Source organism: Chenopodium album, chromosome 26 (genome assembly GCF_948465745.1).
Source record: "Chenopodium album chromosome 26, dcCheAlbu1.1, whole genome shotgun sequence".
Classification (NCBI taxonomy): domain Eukaryota; kingdom Viridiplantae; phylum Streptophyta; class Magnoliopsida; order Caryophyllales; family Amaranthaceae; genus Chenopodium; species Chenopodium album.
This window is the reverse complement of record NC_137859.1, coordinates 3,673,633-3,694,329: the sequence shown is the minus strand read 5'-3', so window position 1 is coordinate 3,694,329 and position 20,697 is coordinate 3,673,633. Positions and strand designations below refer to the sequence as shown.

The following is a 20,697-nucleotide window of genomic DNA, read 5'->3' as shown; positions in this document are numbered from 1 at the left end:
AAAATTTACTTGTACATTGTTAGCTTCAAAACTTCATTAAAAAAAAAAAAAAAAAAAAAAAAAAAAAAAAAAAAAAACTACTTCATTATTAGGAATTTAGGATTTTAATTAATATGGAGTAATTTATTTTTATTTTTTTAGTTTTATTAATTTTTAATGATACTCATTACCAGAATGATATGATAAACATATACTGATATACGGAGTACTTCAATTTGTAGCTTTAAAAAGAAGTGTATTTTTCTTGCTAAACACAGAGTTGCACTCAACATGTAACAGAGGTATACGTCCACCGTATCTTATTGGAGCAGTTGAGTTTTTTATGATTACTCGTTTTAAATTAGCTAAAATAACATGATTTTGAATGCTTAAATTATTACATAAATATAAAAAAGATATGACATTTTTCATATTTTTCACTATGATAAACAATTTCATGCTTTAAGTAAAACCGCGGGTGTAAAACACAAATTAAACCAAAAAAAATAAAAAAATAAATTCAAGGAAGACTTTATTTTTATTAGTGTATATGTTCAACCATTATGATTTTCTAGCTAAGTTATTCGTATACTTCCCATAAATTATTCTTTTATTTCAAGCTAGTAAGTCAAGTTTGAGATAATTAGGTTAACACAATTACGTACTCGAATGCATAATCGCTCTTTTATGATTCATTTATAAACTGTTGAAAGATAATCTAATATAGATCACTAAGCATTTTAGGATTTTTAGCTACACAGTACAAATCTACAATCAACCATATAATGGTATATATATGTGTAATATACCTCATAAGTCTTAATTTATCGAGGAATTATTTCAAAAACTTGAGTGGCTATTACTATACATATTTAATACGAGTAATGATTAAAATTGATCACTCATATAGTCATATATATGAATTCAGAGTAAATTAGTCAAAACTCATTAATAATAATAATAGTAATAATAATAATAATAATAATAATAATAATAATAACGGGGCTCTTCGACCAGCAGATATGTTGCTTTATTCTTGGGATAGAAGCCTTGATGTATGTGTTGACTTGACGGGATCTTCACCTTTGACACTATCGGGGTTATCTGACTTTGTTCCTGGTCGTGTTGTGTCTACGGCGGTTCAGCGAAAGCGGGACAAGTATGGGGCGCGTTTAGGGATGGCAATGGATCTGGACCCGACCCGGATCCGTGGATCCAGATCCGTTTTTCACGGATCTGGATCTTCAAATTTTGGACCCGACGGATCCGGGTCGGATCCGGATCCTACCGACAAAAACGGATCTGGATCTGGGTCTGGTCCCAGACCCGGATCCAGATCCTTTTACCCGTTTTTTATTTTACATATTAAAAAAATATATATTTGTTTGTTTCTTTATTTAAAATGTTGATGCTGTTAGTAGTAATAAAGATTAGCCCTTTCAAGAGATAAATTTTGAATGCTCATATTGAATATATCATCGTATATGTAGTATCGTAATTTTTTCCGTTGATTATAATTTTTATTACAAAATTTAAGTGTATAAGTTAGTTACTTTGTGTTTTTAGATTAGGTGTATAACATTAATTAAGGTTGAAATTAATAACCCCCAACGGAAGTTTAAAATAAATTTTTTGACCCAAACATTACATTTATTGCAAAAACATAGGCAAAATATATTGGACCCGTTTTGGACCCGGATCCGTGGACCCGTCGGATCTGGATCCGGGTCTTCATTTTCCAGTCCCGACGGATCCGGATCGGATCTGGATCCTAGATACAAAAACGGATCTGGATCCGGGTCCATCTGGACCCGGTCCAGATCCGACCCGTTGCCATCCCTAGGCGCGTTGCAGGGCTATTGGCTACGGTTTTCTTCCTTTCTTCTTTTCTTCGTTGGGGAAATTAGAGATGGATGCTATTGCGTTGCTGAAGCGGGTTCAGGCATTCGCTAAGACTCAGGATATTGGTGCTCGTGCAGCTGCTCACATCTTCAGCAGGATCGGGTTCCCTATAGCTAGAGGGGTGGGGGCCCAGATTGTATCTCGGCTTCCCACTAATTTCTTGTAAATTGATTGACTTTGTAGGTTTTTTTTGATATTTTTATAATAATAATAATAATAATTATTATTATTATTATTATTAATATTAGACGGTCCAAATTACACTGTACAAGATAAAGACTTGCATCAATAATATACTCTTATTGTAAAGGTTTGAGACCAAGGAACAAGTCTATGGTTGATTAAATTGCCATTTGCCATATCTATACTACTCATGATAACATATTGCTAATAATAAATAAAATAAAATTTTAAATATTAAATGGAGAGGAAAAGAAAATGACTTGATCATCCCCCACAATTATTTATTTATTAAATAAACCAAGCCAAGCTAATGCAGCTTTCCTGGCAAAATTAGGATGGCGTTTGCTCACTAATCCTAATGCTTTGTGGTCTCGTGTTTTGCGTGACAAGTATTGCAAGGGTCGTTGTGACTCTGATATGTTTGAACCTCGTCAAGGCATGTCCAATGTTTGGAAGGGGATTTCTGAGAATGCTAAGCATCTTTGCGAGGGGATAAGAGTTGCTATTGGCAATGGAACTAAAACTCTATTTTGGGATCATAGATGGGTGACTGCCACGCCCCTTGTTGATCTTGCTGTGCAGCCAATACCTAAAGCAATTTTGGGTGCCACCGTGGAAGAAATGTGGGAGCCAGGGTTGGGTTGGAAGTGGGATACCTTTAGCCCTTACCTCGATAATGACACTCTAAAACTCATTCAAGCCCATGAAGTGAATGAGAATCCAGATGTTGAAGATCTGCTATATTGGACTGGTTCCACGAAGGGTAAATTTTCGATAAAATCAGCAATTCAAATCATTCGCAAAGAAAATTCAAGCTTCGATGAGGACATTTGGGACTTAGTTTGGACAGCTCCAGTTCAACAAAGGGTCAGAGGGTTTATGTGGCTTGCATGTCATGACAGATTGATGGGTAATCTCAATCGTTACAAGCGCAACTTGACAAATAATCCTTCGTGTTTTATATGTGGACAAGCTAATGAATCTTCAATTCATATCCTTCGAGATTGTCCTGCAGCTAAATCAGTTTGGAGAAGACTTGGAGGTCGCAGCAACTTTCCTTCGTTTTATCAAGGTGAATTAAAAAATTGGTTGTCCTCGAATTTGGAGGTGGATGAGAGGGATGAGGAAGAAGGTTGGCAGACTTAATTTGGCATCACATTGTGGTGGCTTTGGCGATGGAGGAACACAAGAGTGTTTGAGAATGGTAAAGACATCCCTGTTGATGTAGGTGCCTTTTTGAAGATTAGATTCGATGAAACTTGGAGGAGTATCCATGATATGTCTTCTGCCAACATTCAAGAGCTTAAGGTTGCTAAAATTGAGAAGCATATTTCTTGGCTAAAACCCCCTGATGGCTGGTATGCGTTGAATACGGATGGAGCTGCCAAATTAAAGGATCCCCTGGTGATGTAGGGGGTGGTGCTATTATTCGCAACCAAGATGGACAGTTCATCTCTGGTTTTTCAGCGAATTATGGGCGTTGCTCTGCCTTCAGAGCTGAGGTAAGAGCTTTGGCTCGTGGCTTACAGCTTGCTAGGAATTTTCTGATAAGCAAACTGCAAATCCAACTCGATAATCTAGCGTGTGTTCAAGCGTTGAATTCAGAAACCCAAGGAAGCGGTGAGTGTGCTCATCTAATCAATTTTTTGCCGCAATCTAATCCGTAAGGATGATTGGGAGGTCTTGGTAGTCCATGTTTTCCGTGAAGGCAATCGTGCGGCTGACTGGCTTGCTAATAGGGGTATGGCTCAATCAGACAATCTTCTTATTTTAAGTAGTGCTCCCCCGGAGCTTCGTAGGATCTTAAGTGAGGACGTTCAAGGTGTTGCTTTCCCACGCCTTGTTCCTCCTTGATAGATTGTTGTTTGTTTATTTTTATTTGTGTTTTTCCTTTATTTGGTCTTGTACCTCATATACATAAAAAAAAAAATTATTTATTTATTTTATTATTATTATTTTTTTACAATAGTAAATTATAATAATAAAAACAGAGTTTACAAATTACGAAATATACACTAAATTTTACCACTACATGACTTTTAACATTTAAGCCTTTACAACTTTTAATACTAAAAACAAAGTTACATAACTGGGGCTAGCCAGATACGTTGCAGATTAAGACCTTCTTATGAAAGCAAGAGTGGATACCTACCTCAAAACACAAAGAGAGCATAGAGTACATAAAATGTTCGATCATGGCTAGGTTAACCTTACTTGATGGGATCAACATATCACCAAGTAAGGCCTTCAAGGAGATCACTTGGACCATGTGACCTTTCATTCATAGCTGTTATGGTAGGCAAGAAAGCTTTGACAACGTTGTGGCTCGATAAACCCCAAAACAAAGTTTGGGCGCCTGCTTCGGATAGAAAATTTCAAGAGTAATGATAACAATGATCACTACAAAGAAAGGAACACAATGGCAACAATCATTCCAACACAACACACACTTCACCTTAGCCACCCCCCAAACAATGATTAACTATCTCAACACTACAACAAAACCAAATCCGTTAACAAGGGATCCAAACTCCCTTTGCACACAACTATCCAAAATACTATAGCCAATACAACTAGAGATACATGATAACAACCAAGAAATGCTAATGAATAATACCAAGAAAAAACATACTTAGATAAGAAGACCAGACCGGATAGCACCTTTCGGACCTAAGACCCGAAACCAAAATAGCAAAGAACCTCAAAACCCTAACCCTAACCCTAACTTAACCGTTTCTATCACGAACCATTCCTGACGGCAGCGTTAGGCCTAGCCTTCCAGCGTAAGGATCCATGAAACCATAACCCTAACTTTACCGTTCTGTCACGAATAATATTGAATGTTGATCTTAACCCTAATTTTGAGGTTTTAAAATGGGACTGAAGCCCAACAAGGACTAGGCCGTGGACTAGTGCGTGAAAATACTTATTTGGCCATGGTCCAATTAATTTGCTGATCTGCTTCACACCTTCCTTCAATTCCCAATTTTTTTTTTTCCCTCTTTTAATTTAGCTGTCTTCGTCCACTTATTTCGCTCATTTTCCTATCTCCCACTTTCTCTCTACTAATGACGGCGGTAGTAATGTTGGCTTTGTAATTAGCCATTGAAAGAGACTTGAATAAATTCGATTATGAAACTAATTCAATCATAATTTGTGAGCACAACACCTCTTCATTCCTTCAAAGAAGAGGAGAGAGATTCGTTTCTGAAGAGTAATTATTACAGGTAATTTAGGAATATGCTCATTTTCAAGTTTACTACAGTACTCAATTACTGATTTTGCTGCTCAATTTACTTCCGTTTGAACATAATATGTTAGTATTAATTGATTTATGATCTGGATGCCGAGTGAGTCCAATTTTGTCTGATCATCGTAAAAGGTCCATTTTAATTACTCGTATATTTTTTTGGGTAATTGCAATGCTTTAGATAAAAGAATCTCTAAGCTTGAACATGAAGGAGTTTGATGTTAATTATCATATTGTCTGAATCCTTCAATGTGACATGTATTATATATTTTTGCATGATTCAAATCCATCCAATGAAAGGAATGCCCTAGGTTTAACAACAAAAAAAAAAAAAAAAAAAAAAAAACAAAAGTTTTGCTTTATTTAAGCAATTAAGCATACTAAGAACTTATCGTAACTGATTCTTTGCTTTGATTGTGCAGAAGGTCTAAGTGTCATAAGTAAAAATCCTTGCATAAGGTTTAAGCATACTAGACACTGCAAGTTTTATGGATGAAGCTTTGAAGCAGCTAGGTTTAATGTGAGACTCGGGTGATTATACATTATAACTTAGGTTATAGGGTGACATTTATGTTCATGCATTCACGTCCATATATTGCTGCTTGCGTATTAGTGTCAAACATTATTGCTTTAAATATGCCACATCACAAAATTAATTAATCTCGGACTTGGCTTGTTATTTCATTTTGATTAATTATTATAAGAATAAATTGATTTGGAGATAATATTATATTTATTGCAGGGATCGATGCTTATAGATTTGTTGTTATTCCTCGAGAGTCGGGATGTGCAAAGCTATAGAGAGTATGCTAAATTGTCAAGGTACTAATTTTCTAAGGTACTGCGTATGTTAGAACATAAGGTTATGTTTTTCGTGTTTGCAATCAATTGATGAACTGTGAAGGGATTATAAAGAACTAAGAATTCATTTTTATGCTTTGACTTGGGCTACTAAACCAGTCCATCACAAAACTATGCCCCTTTTCTACCATTCTGTAGCATTTTTAGAACTTTCATGATCCTACTCTAAATTAATCTAAGTTTAGTAAGCTGTGAAAAATGGTATTATTTTGGAAAAGATGGTGCAAATTTAGAAGTTGGATGGACTATAGACTGTAAAAAAAAAACCCCCCAAGAGACTTAAAATATGATCAGAAGGAGAGAAGGTATTTTTAGTATTGTATACTTTATATACTCTAACAAGATATGTTGTCAATTAATCCTGAACAAGCTTAAAGTATGAAACTTATTAGAATATGCTGTAATATTTTCCCATTAATAATACCATTTGATTATATTTGCATACTATTATTGGCATCTTCTATATTATTATTGTTTAGGTATGACAAGGGTAGCTACTAGTTCTTACCATCTTATGTTATGCAAACGCATGGTTCAAGAAAGCAGCAAGAAGCGATGAGGAAAACTTCATGTCTCCACCACAGCATATGCAGAAAGTGTTGGAGGTACAGCAGATTAGAGACCCTTAGTCTTTATTTAAATGGATTTTATTTTTGTTTATTTATCAATCAGCTTCTCAAATATTTAACTAGCCTGAGTTCATCATGATGCAAGTTTGCAGTGTTTTGCCCCCCCCCCCCTCCCTTTTTTTTTGGTTGTGATTATATCCTTACACCTCTGCACATCTGAATTGTGTACAATAAGTATGTTCAGTTTTTCCTTTGACAGTTGGACTGGTTTCACTAATACCATTTAGTCTTGTCTTGTAAAAAACAATGATAAAATCCTCTAGAATTATCGAGTCTGGCTATCCTAATCGAATGGATTTTTTTTTAATTTTTTAATTTATTTATTTTATGAAAATAAAAATTTGAAAGATAAATTGAATATTCTATCCATCCTTAATTAAATACCAATCATTCCTGAGCTCAAATTCGAGAGGAGGGTTATAATTTCTCTTGTAGTAATTAGCACTTCAGAGATCATAAAAGGTCTTTGATAATTTGTTTATACACCGTCAACAATGCCAACTCCGCGATAATCAGAACTTAAGTTGGCTGTTGTCGTTAGTTAGCTCTACTTTTCTACGAATTAGTTTTTATTTTCCTATTTTAATGCTTTAATTATGTTCACTTTTGCCTATTTAGTTTTGCCCGTCCTGCTTTGCGTTGAAATCTACTTGCCCTGTTTTGTTTTGAAATCTATTTTGCCTTGTTTTGTTGAAGGAACTAATATATCCAGAAGGGAAGCCCAGCAACGTTGTGCTGAAGCTGCTTTTGATGAATTTGGCTGGTAAGGTTACCTGAATAAAACTTCGATCTTTTGTTTGTATTATATGTCATTTTCTTCTTTGCCTCTCTATGATTCCTTAATATGTGAGGCTTTATGTATCAATAAGCTTGGCTTTACTGCTACAATAACATATCCTTTATGGAGATGCTGTCCCAAAATACTACTCCATGCCTTTCCAGTATGGAGATGATGTCCTGTTCCTAGGAAACAAAGCAGTGTTGGGCTGTAGGGGATTCTCAAATACCTTTTCTTTGGTGCTAAAGCCTATCTGCTCGCCACACTATCAAGGAAACTCCTAATATTATCATACTCCTATAAAAACTCCTATTTGTATACCAAATTACTAATCGTCTATCCCTTTCAGCATGCCTCAGTTTTTTTTTTTTCGTGTGAGAATTGTGAGATTAGATGTATTCCTTCTTGCCTTTAATTAACCTTGTGTTGTGGGCTATTGCTTTACATTTCTGATTTCACATTGAATGACTCTTTTACATTACTTATATCTTTTGGTGACTCGTATCTTCTGGCTGACATTGTACTTGGTAATTTTGTGGTTACACAAAAAAGGTTTTCTTTTCTCCTGACCCTCTTCATTTTATTGCAAAATGAAGTAAAGGGTTTAGTTTTATCAGAAGCCAAAGAATGATGAGTTTGTCTGCTACTACTGATTTTTCTTTTGTTCTGCTAAATTGCATATACTCCGGCAGTTATTTGATTACATATATTAAATTAAATTATTATTTAATGAAATAATGGGTCCTACTTAACGGAATCCTAACGGATTCCGTTAAGTGGTAGCAATATCTATAACATTGGGTTTTGGGTGGTAGTCTTATAAAATAAAAAATTAAAGGGGTAGTAAATGTGAAGCAGGGTGCTTTCCCTGGTAGCAAATGTGAAAAAAACCTAATTTTTTCTCAATATATATATATATATATATATATATATATATATATATATATATATATATATATATATGTAATTTATTGGTGATTATGAGCATTTGATACTTGGTGATTGAAGATAGATATATAACCCATATTAGTCTGATGCTAGCACACCACAAAGTGATGCAAGTAGGGGTCAGGTTCCCACTTCCCAGTGAGATGGGATTTGTTAGTGATTCAAATTCAAGAATTGTGAGATTAGATGTATTCCTTGTTGCCTTGAAATTGGACATGATAAATTCGTCTCATGCAGCCATGCTCTCATATTAGCAAGCTAGGTAGCTAACTATCACTCAATACAAAAGTTGAAGTGCTACCTACACATGAATAACCTAGCCGACATAGTTCAACCATTAGCTAAAAGTTTGGATGCAGCACTAGTTTTTTTTTGAAGTATATTAAACATTTCTTGATGCTAGATACTTTTACTTGGACTTATACTCTTAAGGATCAGACATGACCATATGAAATTATTGCATGAATTTATTTCAAAATGATAGACTGTTGTACTCATATCATGTGACACAACTACTTTAGGTGAAAAGAAGTTTGAAAAGTCCAGACTTATCACTAACGTAGCTGCTAGAGACAAGTTTATTGTTCATACAACTGGGACTAATTTACATGTATTCAAGAAGATGTAGTCAATTCTAGCTCCAAATGTTTTATTGTCTGAAATTCTCTGAAGTGCACCCTCTATGCTGATTGATACTTTATAAGCTCCATAAACAAGTCCAATAACTGTTTCAGAGACCTTTCTTGTAACTCAGGCTCTTCTTCTAGTCAATGACTTTGGTTATTTGTGAATGACTAAGATTTATTTTAATACTCTTGGTGGAATTTATCTGTGAGACTTGTGGGGTCGAATACTGAATTGTGACGAGGGGTTGAATAATAGAAGAATTGGAGAATAAGAAAGGCTGCAAATTGATTAATTAGAGATCAGAAGACAGATTGATATTGAGATCTTAAGGGCATCTTGAATTTTGAAAATGAGTTGGAACACTTTAATAGAAAAATAAACAAAGGCGACATATAATATGTCTCTAATAGCTTTGAAGAATGAAGATGTTGTCCTGTAGTTTGATCCTGCTTTTCTCGGCATAGTTATTATCAGAACTTTATGTTTGGTCCTGATGCGTGTCTCTACTGTGAGAACATATGCTGTATTGTGAGAACTTTGTATTAGCTTGTTATTTAGTGTTTACTTGTCCATTTAACCTCGTTCTACCATCCGATTTTGCAGTTGGACAGAAATTACTATGTGATGCTCTTTGTTCCTGCTGGGTACACCTTTGGTGCTGGTATGTTTAAGATGGACAGATTGGACACAATACGTGGAGGTTCTCCTTATGTTGCTGGAGTTTTTGCACTCGAGAACTGATACTAAGCTGGCACTCGCAGAGCACCAAGGCAAGTATATGGCAGCAGTATTCAAGAGCCTTGCCAATCCCTCATCTTCCTCCATCATTCAGGTTTCTGTCACATCCGATGGATTCCAAATCATGTACCCCTTCGACTCAATTATATACGTCCCATTAATTTTATATTGATATTTTGGTTTTCAGATATAGCCATCTGGCCACTGTATAGATTTACAGGGCTTTTTGGTTTTCATTTTCTTCTTCTTGTTGATGTTAATTTTTTTTTTTGTTTATTTTGTTGTGATGTATTCATGGAGTAAAGTTGGTGTACAAATTCATTGTTTTAATCAGACTGAGGTCTAATAGTTTTAAGTTATTGTGTTTCTTTGTGTTTCTAACTAGTACAGTACAAATCTAAGAAAGCCAACCAGCCAAGTCTTTAACCAATGGTTAAAGAATCTCTTTAAAACTCATTAATACATATCTTATGTCAATTTATTTATCTGAAGTTTCAGACCTCAATGCTTCCTAAGCTAGTCAAACTTTCCCCACTTATACAGTACATAGTACATTTTTATTTTGAAACCAAATAGTACATTGTATGTAGTTAATCTATACTATAAGCTACAAATTCTTAAATGGACCTAGTTCACACAAATTTATTGTGGACCATTAATATGAGAGAGACTATGGTTGTTTTTTTTTTTTTTAATAAAAAAGGGTCATTATAATTATAAAAAAAAAAAGTCACTATGTTGAAATAAAAGTCATTTTGGTAATATATAGGCCTAAGTGGTTAGTTTTTTGTTAATGAAATATTTTATATGCTGATCAATATTGAATAATAAAAGCCACTATGTTAAAATTAGGGTAATAGCGTTGTATTTCAAATTCACAATATTATTAAACGTTGTACTGGTTTTAATAAAGGTTATTATGTTAAAAATAAGGTTACTATGTTAAAAATAAGGTTACTATGTTAAAAATAAGGGTCACTATGTTTAATATAATGTCAGTTGCGTGTTTATAGACCTCGAGTCCACAATAATATTATTGTAGATCAGGTCCACGCAAGTCTTTCTGAAGCTACTATACCCCGCTATATTTTATCGCCTCTTGTCCAAACATTTTTATTATCTCCACCTATAAGGATAAAGAAAAAAAAACACCCTAATTTTATATTACATGCAATGACTCGATCCAAATTATCATCTATGGAAATTTAAGCATTACTAAATAATTTTAGGTGCCACATAATGCTCTTCTTATTTAATTAGGGGTTTTAGTCAATTCTTGTAAGATTAAAACCCACAATCTTAAATTTAAAGGTCTAACGTGTAAGCAATTAAACTATTGTCACATTACATATCATTCAATAATAGTTAAATATTAATAAAAAAAATTTATCAAGGAAAATGCAATAAATTAGGGCATCGTCCATGTCTAAAAACTAGTTAAAATTTTATGTGAATGTACGTATGAAGCATCCGATCTTTCATTTCTCTGTCTTGCTTTAAGATTACGAAATGTATTAAACTATTGTCACATTACATATCATTCAATAATAATTAAATATTAATAAAAAAATTTATCAAGGAAAATGCAATAAATTGGGGCATCGTCCATGCCTAAAAACTAGTTAAAATTTTATGTGAATGTACGTATGAAGCATCCGATCTTTCATTTCTTTGTCTTACTTTAAGATTACGAAATGTATTAAACTATTGTCACATTACATATCATTCAATAATAATTAAATATTAATAAAAAAAAATTATCAAGGAAAATGCAATAAATTGGGGCATTGTCCATGCCTAAAAACTAGTTAAAATTTTGTATGAATGTACGTATGAAGCATCCGATCTTTCATTTCTTTGTCTTGCTTTTAAGATTACGAAATGTATTACAAAAAATCATTATAGTGACTACAGACTAGTCTTTCAACTAAATGTACATTGACTTGTTCTTCTAATATTATAATAACCTAACTAGTTTAAGCGCCTATTCACATTTATTGAACTGAACTGAACTTAATTGAATTGATTGGAGCTGAACCGAACTGATTGGAGCTGAATTGAATTGAGCTGAGGGCCTGTTCTCATTGAATGAACTCAGCTGAACTGAACTGAATTGAATTGAACTGAACAAAACAGAACTGAACTGAACTGAATATTTTATAAGAGAAGGAAATTAGGAGCTGAGCTGAACTGAACTGAGCTGAGCTGAGCTGAACTGAACTGAAATGAACTGAATTTCAATGTATGAGAACAGGCCTTGAATAGAGCTGAAATGAATTTTTTTAAGAGAGAAGGAAATTAGGAGCTGAACTGAACTAAACTGAATTGATTGGAGATGAACTGAACTGAAGTGAATTTAAGCTGAAGTAAACAGGACCTAAGTCCCGTGCAACGCATAGTTTTTACTTAACCTAATTGTTTAAGCTAAAATAGCATGATTTTGAGAGGTTATTGTGTACGAGATACAAAAGATATCATATATTAATTTCATATTTTCCCTTCTAATTAATAATTGGACATTGCTAATGAACACTTACAAGGCGTTAAATAAGCATTTAATTTAAAGTACTTCCTAAATTAAAGTGATATTAATTTGAAAATATATGTCATGACGTAGACGGTGTTATATATTAGTGTTTATTTTAATTTAATACTTTTACTTTTAGTTGTTTTAACCAACATTTTGGGGACGTTCTAGCCTTTACCTTATGATTTCATGCTATTGGTAAAACGGGTGTAAACAAATTAAGTGTATGACTAAGGTGGTTTTTGTGAGTGAACTTTTATTATGATGTACATCACGTACGTACATTCTATACATCCAGTATTTAGTAATGCTAAGTACTAAATAAAAGCTGTATTAAACCAAATACGGAGTAAATAATTGGTTTCAAAAAAAAAAAAAAAAAAAAAACTAAAAACCAAATAAAAAATTTAAGGAAGACTTTACTTTTATTTGTACATATGTTTATGATTTTCTAGCTAAGTTGTTCGTCCACTACTTCTCATAAACAAATCTTTTATTACAAGCTAGCAAGTCAAGATAGAGATAATTAGGTTAATACAATTACTAACTCGAATACATAATCGTTCTTTTATGATTCATTTATGATAAACGCGGGCATGAGCCACACCCGCAAACCAAGAGAGAGAGTCCACTTCACAAGTCCAAGGAGGTTCCATCCCAAAACTATATGGCAATAGGAGGAGTAGCTCCTTAGCCTTATAAAGTGTTTAACTCTCTCTTCTTTAATCAATGTGGGACACTTACATGTGGTGACACTTGAGAGGTTTATTCTTCAACAATTTAGTACTTGTTGAAAGATAATCTAATATAGGAGTACATCATTAAGCTAGACGCACATATCTACAATTAATCATATATAATGGTATATACATATGCGTAGTATAACTCATCGTACATAAGTCTTACCTCAACGAGGATTTATTTCAAGTGTCATTTAACTTAGGACCCTGTAGTCAAACATGAGTGGTTATTAGACTAATTACTACACCTATTTAATAATAATAAAAAATTGACCACTCATATATACGGAGTATGAATTGACCACTCATATGTATGAAATTATGAATTCGGTATAGAGTACAAAAAAAAAAAAAAAAAAAAAAAAAAAAAAAAAATTGAAAATCAAGTCTTTAGCCAATGGTTAAAAAATCTTAGACCCTCTCTAATGGTAAGACTCAAGTGAGAATTTTTAGGAAAGAGGGAGTATTTTTTGCAATGTATACCAATAAGTTGGTATCTAAACTTAGCAACTCCAAAAGAAAGTTGCTAAGTTTAAATACTCAACTTTGAGTCTCATTTGACAAAAAGTGTGGACCCTTATTAATATTCTAATATATTTTGTAATTTATTAAGTTTTTACTTTTATTTTAATTATTTTTTAATCTTATAATAATTGATGGGTCATATATTGAAAATGACATTTGTATATTTTAGAGAGTCTCATCATTGAGAATTTAGAGTTCATATAAGTTGCTAAATTGAGAAGTGGGTATGGTATCACCATTAAAGGTAAAAAACAACTCATTTTGTATTTTAATACTCAAACTTGAGTCTTATTATTGGAGATGATCTTAATAAAAAACTATTAATACATCTCTTGTATCAATGATTGTGAGGCTTTTGGGACCTTATTATTGCTGAAGGAAAGACACTAATAATGACTGAGACTAGCTCGTAGGTTTGAGTACAAGAGAGTTATCTTTAACTCTGACAATACTTCGTTGATCACTCGACTCATTTATTTATTAGAACTCAATTGTCTATCAACTGTTCAAGTACATATGTTTTGTATACCGCTGGCAAAGTAAGTCAATGAAGACAAATTAGTGAAAATTACTACTCATTGACAGTTGTTGGACCACCCATAAAGACACAATACATTAGATTTGTTTAACTAGCATAAATAAGTAATAACAAAGTATTATAATTTTCTTTGGAGTAATAATTAAACTGCAATTTTAACACCAGATTCTTATCAATGTATTATAATCATAATCTTAAGTAGTGGGGAAAAGTTGAACCCTAAAATTTACATTATTAGCTTCAAAACTTCTTATTAAGATTATAATCCATTTTTTTTAATCAATTTTTATGATACTCATTACCAAATTGATATGATTAAGCATATAATGATATACTTAGGGCTTGTTCTCATTGACTGAACTCAGCTGAACTGAAATGAATATTTTATAAGAGAAGGAAATTAGGAGCTGAACTGAACTGAACTGAACTGAATTGAACTGAACTGAACTGAACTGAATTGAACTGAATTGAACTGAACTGAATTTCAACGTAAGAGAACAGGCCCTTAGCTTTGTAGTTTTTAAAAAGAACTACTACCTCCGTTTTTAATTAGTTAACACGTTTTGACTTTAGCACTATTCACACACCTTCCTTTGACCATGTTTTGTGATTTATATGCAAGAAAAAATATAGTCAAGTGGGATCTTGTTAGATTAGTCACAGTGTATATTTTACTAATATCAATTTTTCATAATTTTTGCTTATCTATAATTAAAGATATTAATGATTTAATTTGTGCATTGACAACGTGACTAAAGAAACGTGTCAACTAAAAAGAAACGGAGGAAGTATATTATTCTCCTTTCAAAAAAAAAAAAAAAAAAAAAAACCGGCATTAGTCTTGCTAACAAAGAGTTTCTGAGGTTAATTTATATTTATTACGTCTACTTGTACTTGTATTATATAAGCTAATAATATAGCATGATTTTGAGAGGGTTTTTTTTTAATTTTTTTGATACAAGAGAGGTTATTATGCACGAGATACAAAAGATATCATATGTTAATTTTATATTTTCCCTTCTAATTAATAATTGGACGTTGCTAATGAACATCGCCGTGGCGTTAAATAAGCATTTAATTTAAAGTACTTCCTAAATTAAAGTGATACTAATTTGAGAATGCATGTCATGACGTAGACGGTGTTATTATTAGTGTTTATTTAAATTTAATATTTCTACTTTTAGTCATCTTAACCAACATTCTGGGGGCGTTCTAGCTTTTGCCTTAGCTTAATGACTTCATGGTATTGGTAAAGCGTGTGTAAAACACAAATTAAGTGTATGACTAAGGTGGTTTTTGTGAGTGAACTTTTATTATGATGTACATCACGTACGTACATTCTATACATCTAGTATTTAGTAATGCTAAGTACTAAATTAAAGCTGATTAAAACCAAATAGATAATTGGTTTTTTAAAAACAAACCAAATAAATAATTTAAGGAAGACTTTACTTGTATTTGTACATATGTTTATGATTTTCTAGCTAAGTTTGTGTGGGTATATATGCATAGAGAGAGAGAGAGAGAGAGAGAGAGAGAGTTTGATGAAGTGAATGGAGATGACATGGTGGTAAGTATATGCTAATAGCGACAGACATCCATATGCAAGAATGCAACTACTCAAAGTATATACATTTCCATCATTGGGCGATTTTCTAGCTAAGTTGTTCGTGCACTACTTTTCATAAATAATTCTTTTATTACAAGCTAGCAAGTCAAGATAGAGATAATTAGGTTAACACAGTTACTAACTCGAATACATAATCGTTCTTTTATGATTCATTTAGTACTTGTTGAATTGAAAGATAATCTAATATAGGAGTACATCATTAAGCTAGACGCTACAAATCTACAATTAACCATATATAATGGTATATACATATAACATATGTGTAATATAACTCATAGTACATAAGTCTTAGCTAAACGAGGATTTATTTCAAGTGTCATTTAACTTAGGACCCTTTAGTCAAACATGAGTGGTTATTATAACTACACCTATTTAATAATAATAAAAATTGACCACTCATATATATGAATTCGGTATAGAGTACAAAAAAAAAGAAAAAAAATAAGTATTTGAAAATCAAGTCTTTAACCTATGGTTAAAGAATCTTTTACTACGTACTAGCAATGGCTGTGAAACTTTTGGGACCTTATTATTGCTGAAGGGAAGACACTACTCGTAATAATGACTAAGACTAGTAAGACTAGCTTGTAGGTTTGAGTACAGGAGAGTTATCTTTAACTGTAACAATAATTCGTTAATCACGCGACTCATTTATTTATGAGAACTCAATTGTCTATCAACTGTTCAAATACATATGTTTTGTACCGCTGGCAAAGTAAGTCGATGAAGACAAATTAGTGAAAATTACTACTCATTGACAGTTGTTGGACCACCCATAAAGACACAACATTCACAATTAATTGATTCCCAGACCTCCTCCTTCATAAATACGGAGTAGCGATTTATGATTAGAATACACTATACATCTTTATTCTTCTGAGCAACAAATACAACCTCAAAGATATATTTTCATTTTGTTTCTCACTCCTCTTTTTATTCCATCCAACTCTACTAAAAAATTGCTCAACTAGATGGCAAGCTCGTCTACAAGAATGTAAGTTCTTTTTTTGTCCGTTTTTTTTCCTCTAATTTGTTGATTTGTATAATATGTTTTCAATTTGATGTATTCTTTTTTACTGGTATTTTAAAGTTTTTGACTTAAAAATGTTTTTTATTTTTATTATTATTTTTTTTTTTATGTAGAAAATATGATATAACGAAGCTTAAAGCAGAGGACCGGGTTTATTTGGATCTTCAAGGCGAAGGTCCTTGGCTAACGAATTACCGATCGGCTATACATCAAGCTAGAACCTCTTGTTGTAGAGGTGGCACTATGGTGTTGGGCATACCTTCTACTTACCATGATCCTAATCATCCAATATTTATATTGACAATAGTGGGAAGTTATAACAATATTGACGTTACCACCTCCTTCCTAGTTTATAAACTCGATTCTTATTTTTCTGGTTATGCACATCATGATATAAGTATGGATATAAGAAGCGAAGAAGTTGATTGGTTTATTTGTCATGGTAGTAGAGTAGAGTTGTCACTTTCAGATAAAGATCTGGTAAAAATGGCTGGGTTTACTGTGGATTATACCACTGACGTTTTGCCTGAACTTAGGAAGAATATGGGTCCTCAAAGTATATTAAGAGCATTATACATATTGAAGTTAAAGAAAAAAATTATGTTTTTATGATTATCTGCCATTCGTTTGCGGAGCCGCTTAGGTTCACAGATTTCTATCAAGCTATTGCAGAACAAATGTTTTTCGATTCCCAATTTCTTCAATCACATGTTTTAGATCCTACTACATGGGAAACTTTATCGAAAAATGTGGTATTTTTCTCAAGGAAAATGAAGTTTAAACGGGCAGATTTACATGATCTACGACGTTTACAAATAAATAAGGACAATTTCAGAGCAAAAATATCAATGTTGTTAAGGGAAGATCCAAATGCAAAATTACGGTGGAAGGAGAAGAAGAGGAGTGAATTCGCTCGAAATTTCTATGGGAAACGTAAGCTTTTATTTATTTGTGTTTGTCTCTATTTTATGTAGTGTATTAGTCTCATAGTCTCTTACTCTGTGCTTAGTATTTATTTTGTCTGTTTTATTTGCTTATTTTAATTTTGTTTTTATAAATGTTATGAAGGTGAGATAAGGACAGGAATTAGAAGGAGACCGCCAATATTATTGGGGACTAGTTCATCAAGGGGTAAACAATTCCAAAATAATTTGATGAGACTTAAAAAAGATTTATACGATCAACAATATCGAATAGAAGAAATGTTGATTCTTTCGGGCGGTCTACCAGGTGATTGGTTTATACTATTCCGATCCGTACATACGTATTATTTGAATATTATGTGATTTTATAAAGATTTCTGTTTTTTTTTTTTTTTTTTTTGTAAGATGTTTGGAACAACATATTTAGAGCTTTGAAGGAGCCCGAAGATTACATTTGCGAATTGATTGTTGCAAATTCTGATTTTTATGTAGCTTCACAAGATCTGTCTTACTGTTTTGATTTTTACGGTAAGTTAGTAATTTTATAAACAATATAAATGTTACATTGTACTTTGTTTTAAAATTTAAAAAATCATTGATGTTAAATTATTTTTATGACAAGGTACTGATTACCGTATCGATGAAACTGCAATGAGCATTTTGCGATCTTTCGTTGACGGTTGATTAGGGAAAGTGGATTATGATCGCAACAAAATTCTGATGTTGGTGTTTTTCTATATGATGCAATTTGTAATGAGGCGGCTAACGAGGAGCAGCTCTTGAAATAGCTTTTGCTCCTTAGTTCGTTCATGTATATTTTTATTTAAAAAAACGATTAGTTTATTTGATGGATTAGCTGTTTATACTCCGTATCGATCGATGGAAATTACATTTACATGTCATAGAGAGCGGCAAAGCCAATCGAATCCAACTAGAGGGATTGGTTTGGTTGCCAAAACAGCCTTTGATGGAAGGTCCAACCATATTTTAGTTTATGAATGTTAACAAGATATGCTTGCATTTGATTTGATCCAAGACAAAAACCTATCCTTATACTACACAGGTAAGATGTCGAGAAAAATTATACTTAGTCTTTATGGATTAATTTACCAACACCTACTACATAGGTTAAACCTTTACATGATCCATCAAATTTGATAGCTGCTTAAGGGCAACAATGATCGAATTAATTACTAAGCATACACAACTATGATCGAATTCAATGAAATACTCTATATTTGCAAACTTCTTGCTTCATTCATGTGTTATACTGCACTATTCAGTTCAGCATTTTACCAGTCATGAAATTAGAAATATAATTTATTTATTTTGAGAAATATAATTTGGCAAAGACGTTAGTTGTTGACTAAAAAAAATCAAACAGATGCAAAACAAATCTGTTTAATCATTAATATTTGCAATAACGTACTAATTTGAAGCTTAAAACTTTGAGCAGAACAAAGTTGCTTTAGTACCCTGGATTCCACACAAAATGTGTAGATTTTCCAATAATTGTCGTGAATTTTAACTTAAGATGCAAAGTGTCTTCTATTAATAGTTCCAAACAAAATAAAGCATCACAAGAAACCATCTACTTGACATCCATATTAATAATAACTCATACACAACTTAGTCCCAACTGTTTCTAGACTCAATATAACACTAGACATCATATCCATAACTAACATTGTATTGTCAATGCCAACCCACACACACTAATAAGCTATAGTTCCAGCCTTCAATTTTAACCACCTCAGAACGTATCTTATTACGTTTAGGCTTTAAATACTTAAAAGTTGCTATACCTCTTAGTGCCTCGCCATACTCACCTTCAACATTTAAGTCAACTTCAACAATGAAGGAAGCATTCACTGGCACAGCAACTTTACGTTTCGACAACGGTACTCCTCCACCACCACCTGCCTCCACAAACTGTTCTTTCAAAGGCTCTACCTCCACATACTCAGCCCTGCCCTTTTCAAAAATCATGCTTCGATAGTATTCCTTTTCATAGACTTTCTTGTATTTGTAGGTGCTATAACTACCCCATATCTTCCCATGAACTCGACAAACATCACTACTTTTCTCAGACAGCAAAGTAACCTTCAGATTAGCTGATACACCATGCTCAAAGATTGTATAATGAACAGCTGCAAACCCATGCCTGCCTCGTACAATCGAACAGATCCGCTGGTCTTTCATTCCATAAATCGAATGAGCATTCCATTCCACAAAACCTCTGCTAATTTCACGCCCTTCAACATCCTTGAGGTCAAAAAACATTCCAAAATGTGCACTAAAGGCTTCATTACAATGAGGCTGCTCTACTGGGACTACACTTGTATGGGGATGCAACTTGACAGGATTCATCTTGTCTCTCTTAAAGATCTCATATACGTTAAAATAATCATAACTTGAGATTTTCCCGCAGAGTTGCAAAGCATCGCTAGAACGACCAAAAGAACCAATATAAATCGAGAAAACCTCCACAAGCTTTCGATTATATTTCAATATCTTAAAAATGTGCTGAATACTGAAAAATTAAGGAAGAACAAACAATTAGTCACACTTTACTACTCATCAAAAAATCTAAACAAACAATCAAACATTTTTACGAAGCATCCTAAATTCCTAATATGATCTTTTCAAAGTTCTTATATCAAATTTAATGTTAACAATGGTTTTGAGATCACATTATAGTGATCCCAAAAGATATTTACACATACTCCTTACCTCCTTGGCCCTCGTTGCTTCTATGTTTTACTCCTAATATTATTTCTTCCATGTTTTCATATATTAAATCTTTAAATCCAAAAAATATAACACTTTTTCAGCTCATTCCTACCAGTAAATGCATGAGCCACCTCCAATTTCCATTAGAACTAGAAA

The 20,697-nt window shown here is 32.9% G+C and overlaps 2 protein-coding genes across 2 annotated transcripts; both read left to right on the top strand.

Moving 5' to 3' along the window:
* Nucleotides 1-5,099: 5,099 nt before the first annotated feature.
* On the top strand, nt 5,100-10,167 carry LOC145618162 (uncharacterized). Its single transcript, XM_081672952.1, has 7 exons — nt 5,100-5,291; nt 5,737-5,834; nt 6,057-6,136; nt 6,722-6,780; nt 7,501-7,567; nt 7,712-7,855; nt 9,761-10,167. Exons 3-7 carry the CDS (start codon nt 6,100-6,102, stop codon nt 9,826-9,828), a joined length of 375 nt encoding a protein of 124 aa, XP_081529078.1. The 5' UTR covers nt 5,100-5,291; nt 5,737-5,834; nt 6,057-6,099; the 3' UTR covers nt 9,829-10,167.
* Nucleotides 10,168-16,709: 6,542 nt separating this feature from the next.
* Nucleotides 16,710-18,670, top strand: LOC145618473 (uncharacterized). Its single transcript, XM_081673244.1, has 4 exons — nt 16,710-16,849; nt 16,999-18,115; nt 18,214-18,336; nt 18,431-18,670. The coding sequence occupies exons 1-2, from the start codon at nt 16,827-16,829 to the stop codon at nt 17,495-17,497; spliced, it is 522 nt and encodes a 173-aa protein (XP_081529370.1). The 5' UTR covers nt 16,710-16,826; the 3' UTR covers nt 17,498-18,115; nt 18,214-18,336; nt 18,431-18,670.
* The last annotated feature ends 2,027 nt before the right edge of the window (nt 18,671-20,697 follow it).